We start from the raw sequence: 16,543 nt of genomic DNA, 5'->3' as shown, positions 1-16,543 counted from the left end.
AGTGGGTTACTATTTAATTTGGGCAGTAAAATCAGAACAAAATATTGTATAATAAACATTATTGTACATATAGTATGCATGTTTGGAAATAAACAAATAAATATCAATTGCCACCAAAAATTACCTTACTGATGAGTTGAAAATGTTCTTTTTCCTACCTGCTGCTCAGTAAGGTGATGGGGAGGTACACTGGCCTGATGGTGGAGCTAGAGCACAGAATTGTGCATTTGAACAGCCATGAGCTGCAGCAATACTTTTTTAAATTTAAATTTCCTTGAATTAAACCACATGGACTGTTACTGTTTGGATAATTTGGTGCTGTGTACTGGAAGTGTATACTGGAAGTGTTGGATACTGGAATTACTAATCTCATTATTACTAAACTTTGTATTATGCAGTTTTGTGAGTCTGATATCTGTGAGTTGTGTTAAAGGTATAAAAAGACGGTATTTGATTTCTGATTGTTTCAAATCCCAGCACCACCAAGTGGTTGCTGTTGGGATCTTAAACAAGATCCTTAGCCCACAACTTCTCAGGTGTATAATGAGATAAAATGTACAGGAGGAGCCATTTCAAACCGCCGTCTGCTTCGTAACAGGACCATCCGGGATCCTCTTGCGCTGTTCTTGCAATGTTGTATAGTGCCTCTAGGTGAAGCAGTGACAGTGTCAACGTATTTTTATTAAATCAAGCTTGTCATCTCAGAGAGACAGTGCATGAGTATCAGTCATTAACTGTTCTTTAATGGTCCTTTAATGGTTTCATGCATACTGTGTAAGGCACTGTACCTCTGGAAGTTACTGCACTGTCTACATATTTTCATTACATCAAGGATGTCCTCATGCTCTGTCACTCTCATACACTTTCAAAATAATCATATAAAAAATTTTAAATGTAAGCCGAAATGTATTTTTTGTGTAGTAGTTAATGTAATTTAAACTTGAAAAATTATTAAATAATGCTGCACCAGCACGTTTTACATATATAAATAAATAACTCAGCTGGTATGGAAGCATGGGCTCTAGTAATTTCATGCTTATGAGAAGTCGCTCTGGATAAGGGGGAGTCTGCCAATTGCTGTAAAGGGAGATTAAAACAGGTATAACTGTTGTTGCAAAATAGTTTTTGGCGGCAAAAGAGGTGCTTAGACCCATATGATTGCCATTTGCAGCTTTGCTATGTTGTTGTTATTTTCTCCTGACTGATGCATGTCTGTGTGTTTGGTGTCAGATCGAACGTGTAAGGTGTGGAACCTGGTTACAGGACAGGAAATCATGTCTCTCGGTGATCACCCCAGCAGTGTGCTGTCTGTCAGGTACTGCTCCAGCCTCGTCTTCACCGTCTCCACCACATACATCAAAGTGTGGGACATCAGAGATTCAGCCAAGTGCATCCGTACACTCACGTGAGTTATCCTGTGCTTTAGCTTACTGTTATATGAGCTTCTCAGCAATTTAACTTAAGCATGAGACAAAGTTTTATAATTAATTTAATTTTAAAAAGCAGACTTAAACTTACTTTTTTTGCCTCTTTGCCGCAGATCGTCTGGTCAAGTGTCTCAGGGAGATAGCTGTGCTAATTTGGGCAATCGAGCTGTCGCTATCCCTCCTGGTGAGAACCAAATCAACCAGATTGCCCTGAATCCTTCTGGAACTTTCCTGTATGCTGCAGCAGGCAACTCAGTGAGGATGTGGGATCTGAGGAGGTATGAAGCAAGCAAGTACATCCTGCATTCCTATATGCCCTTTTCAACTGACCCTAATGATCTGTATTAGCTTCAGTGGTTATATTTAGTACAAAGGGAACATATGTCTCATGTCAGAATAAAATTGATTAGCTGGTTGGGAGTACTCGGAAAGCCCCAGTGATATAATCCATTATGTTGGCAAAAGTTTTCACGGAGTCTTTTAGCAACATTTTCTGACAAGACATTTTTCCCCCCTGACATTTCAGTCTCTGGTTGTTTTATCACAGTAATTATTTAGCTTTGGTGTGGCACATAAAGCATCATAAAAGTGATTTATTTCTTCTCTGACTTGTGAATTTTATATGATAGCTCATGCATGAGTAGGCTTTGAAAATAAATGGTGCCTTTCAGTTAGTCAGAGTCTTGTGCATATCTCTCTTTCAGGGTGCTGGGGCATGTGGCATATGTGACACGAGTCCTTAATTCTTAACATTTATTATAAGTAAGACTAGAAGCCAGTCTGGCTGTCCATTTATCTTATCGATCTTTTTCATTTAGATGAATAGCTAGCTTGCTAGCTAGATGCATGAACTGAATAAAAGGAAGATCTGCACATTCCTATGCACAATATTAAAATAAAATAAAAACGCTAGTTTAAAAGGTATCAGAGCTTTTATTACTTTTTTTAAATTCAGTGATCAAGCAAAATACAAGTATTTTCAGAAGATGTACACTTTATATATTTAGCTAAATAAATGGTATATTTGAAAGGAATTTGTTAATTTAATATTTTTTTAATTGTAAGTTTACCTAAATAATTTCAATACATTTTGATTAATATACTGATGCAACAATTTAATTAATTGACTCTAACAACAAAAAATTTAATAATCGATTAAATCGCACAGCTCAACCTTTTTGACATAGTTTGCCATGTGCAATTATACAGTATATAGAATGTTATGGTGTCTTGATTTGGCATATCACTCAGTTCCTATAACTCTGGTTACCCTAGAGCTCTTCATCACAGCCTGTTTCTTTTCTTTTCCTCCTACAGGTTTGTTTCAACTGGGAAACTGACAGGTCATCTGGGGCCAGTAATGTGTCTCGCAGTGGACCAGCTGGGAAATGGTCAAGATGTGGTCATAACAGGCTCCAAAGACCACAGCCTGAAGGTATACACACATTCGCACACGCACACACCCAAATAACTTTTGCTTAGTGTTCAAGTCTTTCTTGTGCTTCCAGTGTGTAGGAGATATTTAATTACCACTTTTCAAACTCGGCTCACTCACAGCGCCACACATGCCACTGCACCTAATTTATAGCCTACTGTACCTAAAAATTACCTTTACCATATTAATCAAGCTCTCAGGGTTCTACAAAATACACTGTTGTTCCCCAGTATGTACTTTTGCACCCCTTAATTATCTTCTATGCCCAGGTATTGCTCCCCAGCAGCACAGACTTCCCATGAGGAGTAAGTGTGTGTGTGTGTGTGTCTGCTCTTTGTTTCAGTTGTTTGATGTCTTGGAAGGAGCTCAAGGAAGCATTCCTTCTACTCATACCTTTGAGCCAGCTCATCAGGATGGCCTGGAGGCCCTGAGCATTCTGGGAGACTCTGTGTACAGCGCAGCCAGGGACCACTGCATAAGAAGATGGGACCTGTCTAGCAAACAGCTCAAACAGGTAAAAGAGAGAGAGGCTATATTTGAACCCGTCTTCTGCCCCACCTAATTAAATACAGTCTGCACATGAGCATAAGAAATCTTCCCGTCTAAAGATACAGTATTTCACATAATTTTCGCATTCTTTTGTCATCTTTGTTCATGTTTCCACATTTGAATATTGCATATCACAGCTATGCTGATGATACCCAGATTGATCTGGCCTTATCTCCAAATCACTACAGCCCAGTTGACTCCCTCTGCCAATGCATTGATGAAATTAACAGTTGGATGTGCCAAATATTTCTTTAGTTAAACAAGGAAAAAACTGAGGTCATTGCATTTGGAAACAGAGATGAAGCTCTAAAGGTGAATGCATACCTTCACTCTAAGTATCAAACAGCTAAAAATCAAGTCGAGAATCTTGGGGTGATTCTGGAGACAGACCTTAGTTTCAGTAGTCATGTCAAAGTAGTAACTAAATCAGCATACTATCATCTTAAAAACATTGCAAGAATTAGATGTTTTGTTTTCAATCAAGACTTGGAGAAACTTGTCCATGCCTTCATCACTAGCAGGGTGGATTATTGTAATAGTCCCCCCCAAGAAGACCATTAGACAGCTGCAGCTCATCCAGAACGCTGCTGCCGGGATTCTGACTAGAACCAGAAAATATGAGCACATCACACCAGTCCTAAGGTCCTTACACTGGCTTCCTGTAACATTTAGGATGGATTATAAAGTACTTTTACTCGTATATAAATCACTCAATGGCCTAGGACCTAAATACATTGCAGATATGCTCACTGAATATAAACCTACCACTTATATCGTTGGGATCGAGTCATTTAGAAATACCAAGGGCTCACACAAAACAAGGGCAGTCCGCCTTTAGCCATTAAGCTACCAGATTCCAGAAGAGATCAGATGTGCTAAAACATTAGTCACATTTAAATCTAGACTTAAAACTCATTTGTTTAGCTGTGCATTTATTGAATGAGCACTGTGCTACGTCTGAACTGACTGCACTGTATTTTATGTTTACTTTATATTTTTAACTGCTTCGAATCAAATTTGAAGTAGTTTTAAAAGCGATTTTACAAACTGTTTTTATTTTAAATCAAATCTAAAAATGTTTTAAAGTTTTAGTGCCATTATTTTCATTTCTTTTTAGAATTATTTTCTTCTTTTTTATGTGAAGCACCTTGAATTACCATTGTGTATGAAATGTGCTATACAAATAAACTTGCCTTGTCTTGCCTTGTTAATATTTTCACATGCTTCATCAGCATGTGTTTTTAAGTTATGTATTGTAATTCTATGTGTAAATAGGTACTTTATATGTGTGTAATAATCCTATTAAATACATATTTAATCCATCTATGTCCCAAAATATTACTGTTATTTAAGTATATATAAAGCATATCATTAGGAAGCTGCTATTAAAACTTAAGAAATGTCTAATTGTAGTAAAGAATGTTAGTCAAGGCTCACAGACAGACACTTTGAGTTTAACACTTAAAGTCATTACTTATTAATTGTAATGGGATGTACAGTAGGAAAACACTTCAATAGGTCAGTGTTTTTGTGTGTGTGTTTTGCCCTAAGCAGCAGGTTGACAGGGCACACTCTGACTGGGTGAGCGCTCTGGCAGTGGTGCCAGATTCCAGGACTTTACTGAGTGTGTGCAGAGGAGGTCTGCTGAAGCTGTGGCACGCAGACACACTAAGACCTCTAGGGGAAATGAGAGGACATGACTGTGCCATCAACGGCATCTCCACCAACAGCACTCATCTATTCACTGCCTCAGAGTGAGTCCTACACCCACCCACTCCCACACACACACACAAAGCATGTGCACCTTCAGACTTTGGGAGACATAATCTGAGTGTCCTAATCCACATAGGCAACTCTGACATTACAAAAAAAAAAAACTGAACGAATAACATACTTGTATTCACTCTTGTTATACATTATGTTCATGACCCAAGGCATGCACATTTTTTTATCCAATTCACTTCAATTAAATTTTATTTGTGTAGCGTTTTTAACAATGGTCATTGTCGCAAAGCAGCTTTACTAATGTGTACCGTCATCCTTATTTGGGTGATAAAAGATAGCAGGAATTGTTTTGCAGTCATACTGTGTTTTAGGCGTTAAGTTAATATGGAGTCCAGTTCGTTATCCAAGGCTCAGGTACAAACATTTAGGAAATTCCAGTCCTGAACTATTGAGTGACAGCAGTCACAAGTCCTCAAAGAACAGTTGAGGTCAGGACGTCTTCACTGTAAAGTGAAACCGTCCCCAGTCACCACACACATCTCAAACAGACCACACAACCTTATGGACCTAATGACATGTTATTAGTCTTATTCATATGCTTAACCCTTCTTGTCTCTGTGTTATTTAGTTATGCAACTTAGAGAGTATAAACTACCATTATTTCTTAATCTAATCCCCTGCTACACTCATGCACTTATCCCAGTGTTTCACTAGCGCCGTGGTCTAAAACGCTGGCCCCCAAGGAACTTTAATGGCCCAAATATATGGAAATAGCTTGGAGTAAGGTCAAGATTGTGCTGAGGTTGTGACAGTAACTCCCAGAAGAGTTTCTGTAATGTGCAAGTGGTGTTCATTGATGATCTGAAGTTCCCACAAACAGATGTGTCTCTTTCACAAGTTGGTAACAAGTTATCCATCAATTTTCAAGGACCAGGTGTTCTACTTACTGAATGTTCACTTGCTGTACAGTTCACTGTAGTTGTTGCTGAATGACTAAAGTGCACTGTAAATGTCAGGTGGGTTTATGCCTTCATTCATGAGAAATTTTATAACAAGCCCTGGTTTGACTTGAACTCTGCTTGTACACTGTCTGTACATAGAGTATCATTACTGTTAATCTTCAGGCTTCCAGCCATAACATAAGTCCACCCTTTGATAAACAGAGAATACACTAAATATTGTTTATGATTTTGTGTTCTTGCAGAGATCGGACAGTGAGGATCTGGCAAGTTAAAGGCTCTCTGGATGATGGGCTTTACTGATCCAAATGCCTGATGTGACCAGGAAACAGAGCAGATTATTTGGACAAAGAAATCCAGCACTCTTTTCTGGCTGTTTTGTGTCTTCACTCGGTGGAACGTACGTGCTTTCCGTGTGTGCTTCTTTAACTGAAAGAGAAGCAAGCTGATCAATGTACCTCTGAAAGTGGCCTGTTCCTGAGCGCAGTCAGCAGTTCTCTTATGAATTTAGGTCACATGCTCATTGCTGGCTGGGGCAAAACCAAAGCTGGGCTTTGGCTCTGTAAGATCAGTAAAACTGACTGAAACATTGTGAAGACGTATTTAAGCGTTTTTGAATGTGTGTGATTGGATGCTGGCTGAACGGGACCAACATGCTCTTAAATTAAACCTTCATTATACCTCGATGTCAGTTCTTTTGATCTGGTGGTTGATGTCCAAAGTGTTGATGTTCATCTCAGCAGTAACAGTTTCTGCATCATAAACACAAAGAAAGCATCTTTAGGTTCAACTTCATTACTACTGGTATAATTCTTGTGCACCCATGTACTAGTTTTGCAATCTGTCCTAGCTACTGTATTTGTGATGTTGTTGGTGTTTGTTTGATTTGTAAGTGCTGAACTTTAAGTGTACATAAATTTTTGCCCAGATAAAGTTTCAGAACTCTGACTGTAACTTAATCATTGTCTTACCCAAGTCTGTTTTGTCTGGATAGAATCACAGGTCAATGCTAAAAAAAAAAAAAAAAAAAAAAAAGTCTGAAACAATCATTTGGTTTTTGCGTCTTCTTTTAAATCGCTACAATACAACTTAATGTAAGATCAAGCCATTTTCCAGACATCAAACCATATAATTAAAATGGACTTTGTATTAGAACCAGCTTTAACTACGGTATTGGGGGTTCCTCAAGAGTCATTTAAATTGAGATTAATTTTCAGTTACTGTACCAATAAAAAAATTTAACTATATCTCTGATAAATAATTTCAAATCAAGTCATAAGGAAACTAGTGCTTCTCCTTTTTTACAAATACTAAACTTATTCCAAATATTCGACTTTTGTTAGTTTTAGGATATGCTTATACTACTTTAATTACTATATTTAAACATGAAATTAAAAAAAGATTTTTGTATTGTTGTTAATCCTTGCTTATAACTGCTAATATCTATTTTATAGTTTATATTTTCCTAGGGATTGCATGTTCTCCAAGTGCATGGTTTGATTTCGGTGTTCTCCCACAGTCCAAAGACTAAATAAGTTGATTGGCATTTCCAAATTGGCCATAGGTTGTGACTTGGTTTTTGTATGTGCTTTTGCCTCATGATAGGCTCCAGGCTCCCATGACCCTACACAGGATACCACTGCAGACCAGGAAAATCGCCTCAAGAGTTGCAATTTTGGAGTTCCTCGGACCCAGTCTTCTAGCCATCACAGTTTGGTCCTTGTCAGAATCACTCAAATCCTTATGCTTGGCAATTTCTACTGCTTGCAACACATCAACTTCAAACAAAAAAAATAATTCACTTGATTCCTAATATATCCCACCCACTGCCAGCTGCCACTGTAACAAGATATTAAAAATGTAGCCACAGTGAGAAGGGACAAATTGTAATGGCTAGACAACTTATTCAGGGCAACTCCAAAACTGCAACTCTTGGGGGATGTTCCCAGGCTGCAGTGGTCGGGACCTACCAAAAAAATCCAAGGAAGGAAAACCTGTGAGCTGGTGACAGGTTCATGGGTGGCAGAGGCTCACTGATGCACATGGCGAGTGAAGGCTGGTCTGTGTAGTTTGATTCAATAGAGAAGCTACTGCAGTTTAAATTGAGGAAAATGTTAATGCTGGTTTCAATACTGAAGTGTCTGAGCAGATTTGATGGCAAAGGGGGTTGGACCTACTCAATATTAAGAGGTTGGTCCTCATGTTCGGCTGATCAGTGTGTGTGTGTGTGTGTGTGTGTGTGTGAGACATGAAACGTTGTTGACTGGTACAATCCAGGGTTTTACCACCCCCTTCCCACCTAAAAATAAAAGTGTTAAAAGACTTTGAAAGTGAAGGGAGGGCAATAGGTTTGGAATGATATTTGCCTGCAGTGTGAAACGTTACCAGAAGAGGGCGGTATATATACAGCATATATACTGTGTGTGTGTATATTTATATATATATATATATATATATATATACACACTGTATATACAGTATAAAGTGTTGTTGGTCTTGACTTAATTTCACATCAGCGTGCCAGTTACACCTGCATTTCCCCTGAATTGAAACTACTTGCTGGTTTGACCACAAAGGCCTTGCATGAATAAGAACAACATCCCCCTCCACCACCACACACACATCCTCTTTATTTTCATGTGAAAATAATATCTTCCAAGTTGGCTGGTGCTTTATTCATGTTCTAAACATCCTTAAGGCCAAGCAGACATTAGTAAACCCAAGACAAGATTATAACGCTCTTGCTGGATATTTAATTAATAGGCAAGGCCAACCCCTTAAAATAACTTGCCCTCATTTTTAATAGCACTTGTGTTTGGATATGATTAGGAAATACAGAACCTTTTCAGCTCTGCGGGGGAAAAGCGAATCTGAGTGAAGAGTAAAGAGCCCCCCCCCCTGTGCCTGTCTATCTTTCTCTTTGTCTTTCAGTGGTGAAGAGTGGATTGCTTAATCAGGCGGAGCTTTTTAAATCTGTCAGAATGTCTCACCAGGGAGAACAAAGAGCTTTGATTGGTTAGCTTGAATCTCATTATGAGTGAGATCAGTGAAACTTCGCTCTTCTCCAAGAGACTAGCTAGTGTGTGGCTTCGAATGTGACGTGTTTATGTATATATGCATGTGTTTCACTTGAACGCACATCAACTGAAAAGGAAATCCAGGTGTAATGAAAGGTAAGGACAGGTGTGTATGAATGGAAGTGTCGTGATGAAGCAGAAGGTGGGTTTGATTGAAAAGAAGATTGGGGAAATGCCATCCAGTCAAAGCATCACCTGCATACTCATTCTGGGTCTGGAACATCCCTGGCTGTATCATCTTCCTGTCTTCATGTATCATGATGAACAATTAAATTCCTTCTGTAATTTCTGAGAACTCAAGTGATGATTTAGCATGCCTATATTCTTGGTTTAAAAACTCTTTCTCTATGATTCTAAAAATAAGCTAAGGGTTCTGGGTCTTCTAAAGAACTATTCTCTAAAGCCCGTGGAGATGAAAAACAACTAGGCACTGTAAGTAATAAGTATGGCATTACCCACCCAAGCAATCTCATTCGGGCACTCTGTCCACGGTGGCTCATCAAAAAATATAAGGCCTTAAGCAAACAGAGCATCTTAGCTACAATGAGGTCTATTACATTAGTACACAATACTAGCACTGGATATGTGAGCTAGCAGTGATGCTGAGGTCTTTTACCCAAATGTAATACAAAACAAGAAGCTGGCACTGGGCAGTTGTTCCTAGCAGAAATACTCATCACTCACTCACTCACTCATCACTCACCTCTTTATACTGTACTCAGGGTCATGGGGGGCCTGGAGCCTATCCCAGGAGATTTGAGGCGGGGTACACCTTGGACAGGGTGCCAATCCATCGCAGGGCACACACACATACACACACTCACACACTACGGGCAATTTGGGAACGCCAGTTAGCTTAATCTGCACGTCTTTGGACTGTGGGAGGAAACCCACCAAGCATGGGGACAATATGCAAACTCCATGCACACAGAGACGGAAATCGAGCCTAGGCGGGAATTTAATCCGGACCCTGGAGGTGCAAGGCGACGGAACTACATTCTCCTTTTGTCTGACTAGTCTATCTGACTGCATACTTAACTTACAAGATAAGAATATTTTGAGAAGGAAATTCCCATCAATTCCCAATCAATTGGCTTGATTGCCAATCTATTACCGTGGTCTGTGTTCTTAATCATGAACATGAATCATGATGCTGTCTAAGCCCTTGTTTAGTGAAACCCTTGTTTCACTAAAATTCACATTGGTACAGCACTAAAATAAAATCTGTGACACAACAGGCTTTGGGCATGAGGAGTGGTCCCGAAGTTTAATGTGCACTATTTTGGGAGCAGTTTTAGATTTTCCCATGTGACTCGGACAGATTATCAGATGTCTCCAACTGTGCTTTCAGAAATTGTAGATAATTCTTGAATACTCATCTAATTTGGTACATAGAGGTAAAAGCACTCAGCAAGCTTGGTTATACTGCAGTCCTCTCATCTCATTAGGAAGCAAATCAATTCTGTTTTCATGCTTCAGTAGTAAATTTGGTTCGTTAGTTTCTGTTGATCTGCACCATGGTTGTTAGTGTTAATGATAATGACTACTGTTATTACTATTATAGAGGTTGTTATTGTTACGACTTGACTTCTTCTAAATAAAGCTTTGGTGTGTAAAAGCAAAAACTCCTGAAAACTTGTTGTTGTTCTTAGATTTCTTCTTCTTCTTCTGTTGTTGCTGCTAATTGGATCGTCATGGCTTACTTAATTGGATAGAAAAACAAGATCATTATCAGCAGGCACATGAAAACGTTATCAAAGACCGTCTGTAACTAAATTTGAATCTTATGTCCACCTAACCTTAAATATTTTTTTTTACATATTTATTTTTTATTTTACAGAATACGAATTGGCCACTAGGGATACAACTTACAAAAAGTGCTTGGACACTAAATGTGGCTATTTAGTGTTATTGAATCCTAGTGATATCAATATTAACATTGCAGTTGTTATTGCTCTTTCTGATCATGTCTCTGGGGTTATTGTTATTACTGTATTATTATTTTGGGAAACACTGTAGCACATCAGGTAACTTTGTTTCACATCTTTGCAGTCTTTGTGATAATCTTGAGCTCAGGTTACTGTCTGTGCTTGTTCTCTCCTCTCTTCTTTGATGGACTTTTTTCTGGGTTCTCCAGTTTCCTTTTACTACCCAGGTGAATTGGCACCTATCTGTTTTCTTAGATATTTGGGTTTATCCACCCCCTCCCCCCAAAAAACAAAATCAAAAACAATAACAAAACTTCCCAACAGTGCTTGGTACTGATGGTACTTAGTTAGTAACAGGAAAAAGGGTAAGGATCAATCCAATGAAGGAAACTTCAAAGAATTTTCTAAGTGGGTCTGGATAAGAGCATCTGCCAAGTGCCTAAATGTAAATTAAAACATTGCCTACTCTGCTATACCGTATACCACTGTAAGTTGGAATAACTCAAGTCCAGTAGTCAAGTACGCTTTTATTGTCATTTCAACCATATATAGTTCAGTACACAGTAAAATGAAACAATGTTCCTCCAGGACCAAGGTGCTACATACAAGCAACAACATATATTAACACCACAACATAAATTACCAACACACTTTACCGGCTAGCTAGCTAAGAGATCTAATTAGCTAACTAGCTCAGATATGACAGACTTACATTTTTAAGTTAACCTAAAACTATTTATTTCTATACAAAAAAGACAACATAAGTGCACGTGCAAATGTGCAAACAAACAAGAGCTACAGAATAACTATGAGGTTGATGTATGCAGTGGGCTAACTTCTCATGGTTGTTTTCCAAAGAAACCAGAGAAAGGTTGTATTATTATTATCATCATCATCATCATCATCATCATCCTCACCATTATATTCTTCTTCTCCTTCTGCTTCTTCTTCTTATTATTACCATCATTATTATTATTACTATCAAAATTATTACTACTACTGCAACAAATAATAATAATAATAATAATAATAAAAGCCTCTGTGTAGCTGTTATTGAGAGTGTTGTTTTAGATGATGATGATGATGATGATGAAGAATGGGTTCCTCCCTCCCACGGTGTTCACTCTGTTGGAAGCTTTGCGCTCTCACATCTCCGGGCACTTTTTTCCGAGCAGGAATATTTCCGGTATGGCACCGTGATTCCTCTGTCCGACACACACACACACACACACGCGAGCACGTGCTTTCGCACATACATACACGGGGAGTATGTGACATCACTTCTAGGCACGGAGCTCTCTCTCTCTCTCTCTTACACACACACACACACAGTCAGCGGCGTCAGAGCTCCTCGGCTTTTCACAGAAAGGGGTTGGACAGTAGTACGTACGCGCGCGCGCGTGTGTGTGTGTGAGTGTCTGAGTGTGTGTGTGTGTATTTTCCTGCCACGATGAGCAGCAGTAGCTTCGTGAACATGGCGACGTTAGGAGACTTCGACGCGCTGAACGCCACCGTCCCCGCCACCAAAGTTGAAATCACAGTCTCGTGCAGGTGAGTGCGCGCTCCTCCGCGGACCTTAGTGGGAACATGTCGTGTCGCGGTTTATTCTCCAGAAAGTTCTCTCTCTCTCTCTCTCTCTCTCTGACACTCGCACAAGAGCAACAGTGTTTCTCCAAAGCTGTCAAAACACACCAGCGCGGGTTCGTCTCAGCTGGGCAACTTTACAGCAACTTTGCTTGTTGTTGTTGTTGTTGTTGTTTATTCTCTAAATAACGCACTTGCTGTGTGTTTGTTGGTTTCTTGCTTGATTTCACTTGGTCGACTGTAAATAAGAAAGTTTGTACGCCAAATATGTCAATATTTATATTGTAAGACATTTCTGTCTCTGGAAGTGTTTCACAGCGGTTTTCAGACTGCGAATCTGGGAAACCCCACGGGTGTGTGTGTGTGTGTGTGTGACGCATAGTCATGAGATTTGTGATGAAATCTTTTTATTATTATTATTTTATGACTTTATTAACAATGTTAAAACAATATTACATCAGTCCCTGAGTGCTTTATTTAACATAATCCATTAAATAAATCTGTTCTGCTCTAGTCAGCACGTGGAATTTATTATTTTGGAGAAGAAGTGCTACTGTGTTACTCCCTAATGTTGAGATCTGTCTTAATTTTCCTGGTTGAACTATTTATTGACATGCAATAAATCTGAATACGGTCTCACTGTATCGTGTATCATAAAACTTTAATAATTCTGCAAGAGCGTGCTTGCATGATCAAAATAGTAGCATAAAGTATGTGTTTTTATTATTTATTCATAGCTCATAGCAGTTATCTATCTATCTAGCTATCTATCTATAAATGGTGGGTAGGTGGTGTTTGCACAGTAATGCACTTTAACATCATCAACGATTATGTCATACTGTGAGCGTGTCATTGGCGTTTCTCACCGACTCTTACAATAGGTGGCATCTTCACCAGCGTTTAGGTCATAAATTTGCATAAAAGTACGCAGCGTCATCATCAACTTTTACTGTGAGCATGTCACAGATTTAACATTAGGGCAGCATGAGGAGCGGCAGCGAGTTGACCGCATACCGTGGGAGGGTGGACACAGGTGTCAGGATCTAAACGTGTCCTAGGTGTTCCTCCAGTAGGCAACAGTAGTGTCCCAGGGGTTCCTAACAGCAGGCATCATCATCACCTTTCATGGCATTCTGTGAGCATGTCACAGGCATAGTGAAAACAGTAGTGAAAACGGGTACGTCAGGTCGAGCCGAACGACGATGGCACAAACGATAGACAAGTGTAAGGGCTGAGCACCAGCGAATTGCCCGCACAATCCATTCTCAGTTAATGGTCTCACGCAGAGGTCATGATCTGCACGTGGGCAGTACTGCTGTTTAATATAAAACGTAAGGTTACAGCATACAGGGATTAGATATATTTTCTACAGTATATCATGGCATATGTCTGAGTGTCACGACCTGAGGTGTGGGATAGGACAGTATAGTCAATACTTGTCAATATTCCTAAATTATTGTCATCCTTTCAGTTGATTAATGTACATTGTGGTAATGGAAAGTGGTTTGGGTTGTGCACTGTCACCAGTGAACCATCATAGATTGTACAAGAAGCATTAAAAATGTTGACAAATGTGCACATCACTTATGGTGTTATTCAGTGTCTCCTCCCTCCAGTTATTACACACTTGCAAAACATCTCAGAGTGATTAATACAAACTATGTACGTACTGTATGTTGGAAGGACAATCTTCTGTATATGAAAGAATTTAGATTTTAAGATTTTTACTTTGAGTTGTTATTTAGCTTATGGTTTATAGTGTTGTGGTCTTCAGTTCATGTAAAGCACAAGCCTGGGGAACAGTGACAAAACACAATAACATGTCCAAAGTAAAGTGGGCGGCGAGGCAGATGGGCGCTTGGTGAATTGTTCTGCTTCACGTCCCTTCGGGCACATTTGCTGGACTCTGTTTTGTCCGCACGGCTGCATGCCTGGTGAGGAGTGCCTACGCCGGTGCCATGGTTACCATCAGGTGCATGCCTTTACTGTACATGTGGGGTACTCTGTCACCATGGATATTATTAAGCACCATGGAGATTGGGAGGAGGAATGGAAAAGATCTAGAGAGACAGATTTAGGTTCTGCAATGTTTTTGCATCAACATGCTGTTGTATTTCTCCTTCACAACTAAAGCAAAGTCATGCCAAAATCTGGAATAATTTTGGAGCAAGGAGATGGCTGCTAAATATTAAAGAGTACCTTCATTTTACAATATTTGTCTTCTTATGACGACGATATCACACAATGACACAACAATGGTGTAAATGATCTGGCTCTAATTAAAAAATCGCAGAATTATATTTAAGTGCTTGATTTTAACACATCATTGTTTCTATAGTAACAGCTTTACATGATCTAAGACAGATGCTCCATATAAGACTAATAATAAACTGATTAGCAACATGTTGTTTAACCAAGAAAAAATGTTATGTTATTATCTAAAGTTTTTGTTTAGAAAACCTTTATGAAATTTAAATTTAGTGTCGTAGCACCGTCTGCTTCCTCTGTAACTGAAGCTGAAGTAAGTGACAAGCAAGTTGAATGTAGTAGAACAATGGATGGCATTATAAAATACAGGTTGTTGTTACAGGAACTCTACCACATCACCATCACATTAATCATTACAACCACCATCATTGTTGATTGTTTTTCTATTTTGCCATTAAAGCCCACAAACATGACAAATAAATTCAATTCAAATCACAATCAAAATTTACTGGCATTAGTACAAATGCAAGTTGATGTGCAGTGGTTAGCACTGTCGCCTCGCACCTCCAGGGTTCGTGTTCGATTCTCGGCCAGGCTCGATTCCTGTCTCTGTGAGTGGGGGTTGGGTCAATAATCAAAAAACGAAAAATTATTTTGTGTGGCAGTTCATGTATTGCTACACAGTCTCCAAAATTGTTTTTCTAAATTAGTTTTTAATTTATATATGTTTGCATTTGAAGTAGGAAAATCTTGCCATGACCTTGGAACCTCACAGGACGTGAACTCCAAACTATTCACACATTGACAGACAGGATTTTAACACTCACTCACTCTCTTATCGTCTATACCGCTTTATCCTGTATTCAGGGTTGCCGGGGCCCTGGAGCCTATCCCAGAAGACCACAAGGTGGGGTAAACCTTGGACAGAGTGCCAATCTACTGCAGGGCATACACACATACACACACTCATTCACACTCTAAATCGGAAACACCAGTTAGGCTAGTTTGCATGTCTTTAGACTGTGAGAGGTAACCAGAGTACCCGAAGGAAATCCACCAAACACGGGGAGAACATGCAAACTCCATGTTTACAGAGTCGAACCTGGACCCTGGAGGTGCAAGGCGACCATGCTAACCACTACGCCACTGTGCCACTGCATTGTAACATAATCAGAATCTTCTTTTTTTTTTAATCAGGACATTTATAAAATTGTGATACTGTAGTTACAGAATCGCAATACAGATTGAATCGGCAGCTGAATATCATAATAAAATTTTAGCAGGAGGTCCCTGATGTTTCCCATCTCCACATGTCATTGTGAATTACTGTTCAAAGCTGGCATTAAGTATCAATAAGTGTTTTAGAAGTTAGTGCAAAGTTCACAGATTTTTATAAGATACTTAGGTTCTACAAGTATTTATTGCCTTTTTGTTCTGACTACTGGTATTCTGATATGTGTTGTATGTTGACTGTTCTATAAATACTCAGTGATGTATACCTGTTTACAAAATACCTAGAAAATACCCCAACCTGTCCTTACCAGTTTTTGCTTTCCTAGGCCTTACATATGTTATTTTGTCCCTAGATTCTAGATGTCAGTTTTCAGTATGGACAGTTTCTTGTTTATGCATTTATCATAAACTGAATAGA

At 39.1% G+C, this 16,543-nt stretch overlaps 2 protein-coding genes across 4 annotated transcripts in view; both read left to right on the top strand.

Annotated features, from left to right (window-relative positions):
- LOC128534227 (kinesin-like protein KIF21A) overlaps positions 1–6,781 on the top strand; it is a 47,106-nt gene extending 40,325 nt beyond the window's left edge. For all 3 annotated transcript variants that reach the window (XM_053508571.1, XM_053508570.1, XM_053508569.1), the window contains 6 exons: positions 1,231–1,405; positions 1,541–1,705; positions 2,745–2,862; positions 3,206–3,376; positions 4,966–5,165; positions 6,341–6,781. In XM_053508571.1, the coding sequence (XP_053364546.1) occupies positions 1,231–1,405; positions 1,541–1,705; positions 2,745–2,862; positions 3,206–3,376; positions 4,966–5,165; positions 6,341–6,398 (887 nt within the window). In that variant the 3' untranslated portion in view covers positions 6,399–6,781. The remainder of the gene's footprint in view (positions 1–1,230; positions 1,406–1,540; positions 1,706–2,744; positions 2,863–3,205; positions 3,377–4,965; positions 5,166–6,340) is intronic.
- Positions 6,782–12,505: 5,724 nt separating this feature from the next.
- LOC128534183 (copine-8-like) overlaps positions 12,506–16,543 on the top strand; it is a 127,342-nt gene continuing 123,304 nt past the window's right edge. The window contains 1 exon segment of the mRNA XM_053508506.1: positions 12,506–12,651. Coding sequence (XP_053364481.1) covers positions 12,551–12,651 — 101 coding nt within the window. The 5' untranslated portion in view covers positions 12,506–12,550.

Source organism: Clarias gariepinus, chromosome 12, assembly GCF_024256425.1.
Source record: "Clarias gariepinus isolate MV-2021 ecotype Netherlands chromosome 12, CGAR_prim_01v2, whole genome shotgun sequence".
Classification (NCBI taxonomy): domain Eukaryota; kingdom Metazoa; phylum Chordata; class Actinopteri; order Siluriformes; family Clariidae; genus Clarias; species Clarias gariepinus.
The sequence above is the reverse complement of the archived record's forward strand: the minus strand, read 5'-3'. Positions and strand labels throughout refer to the sequence as shown.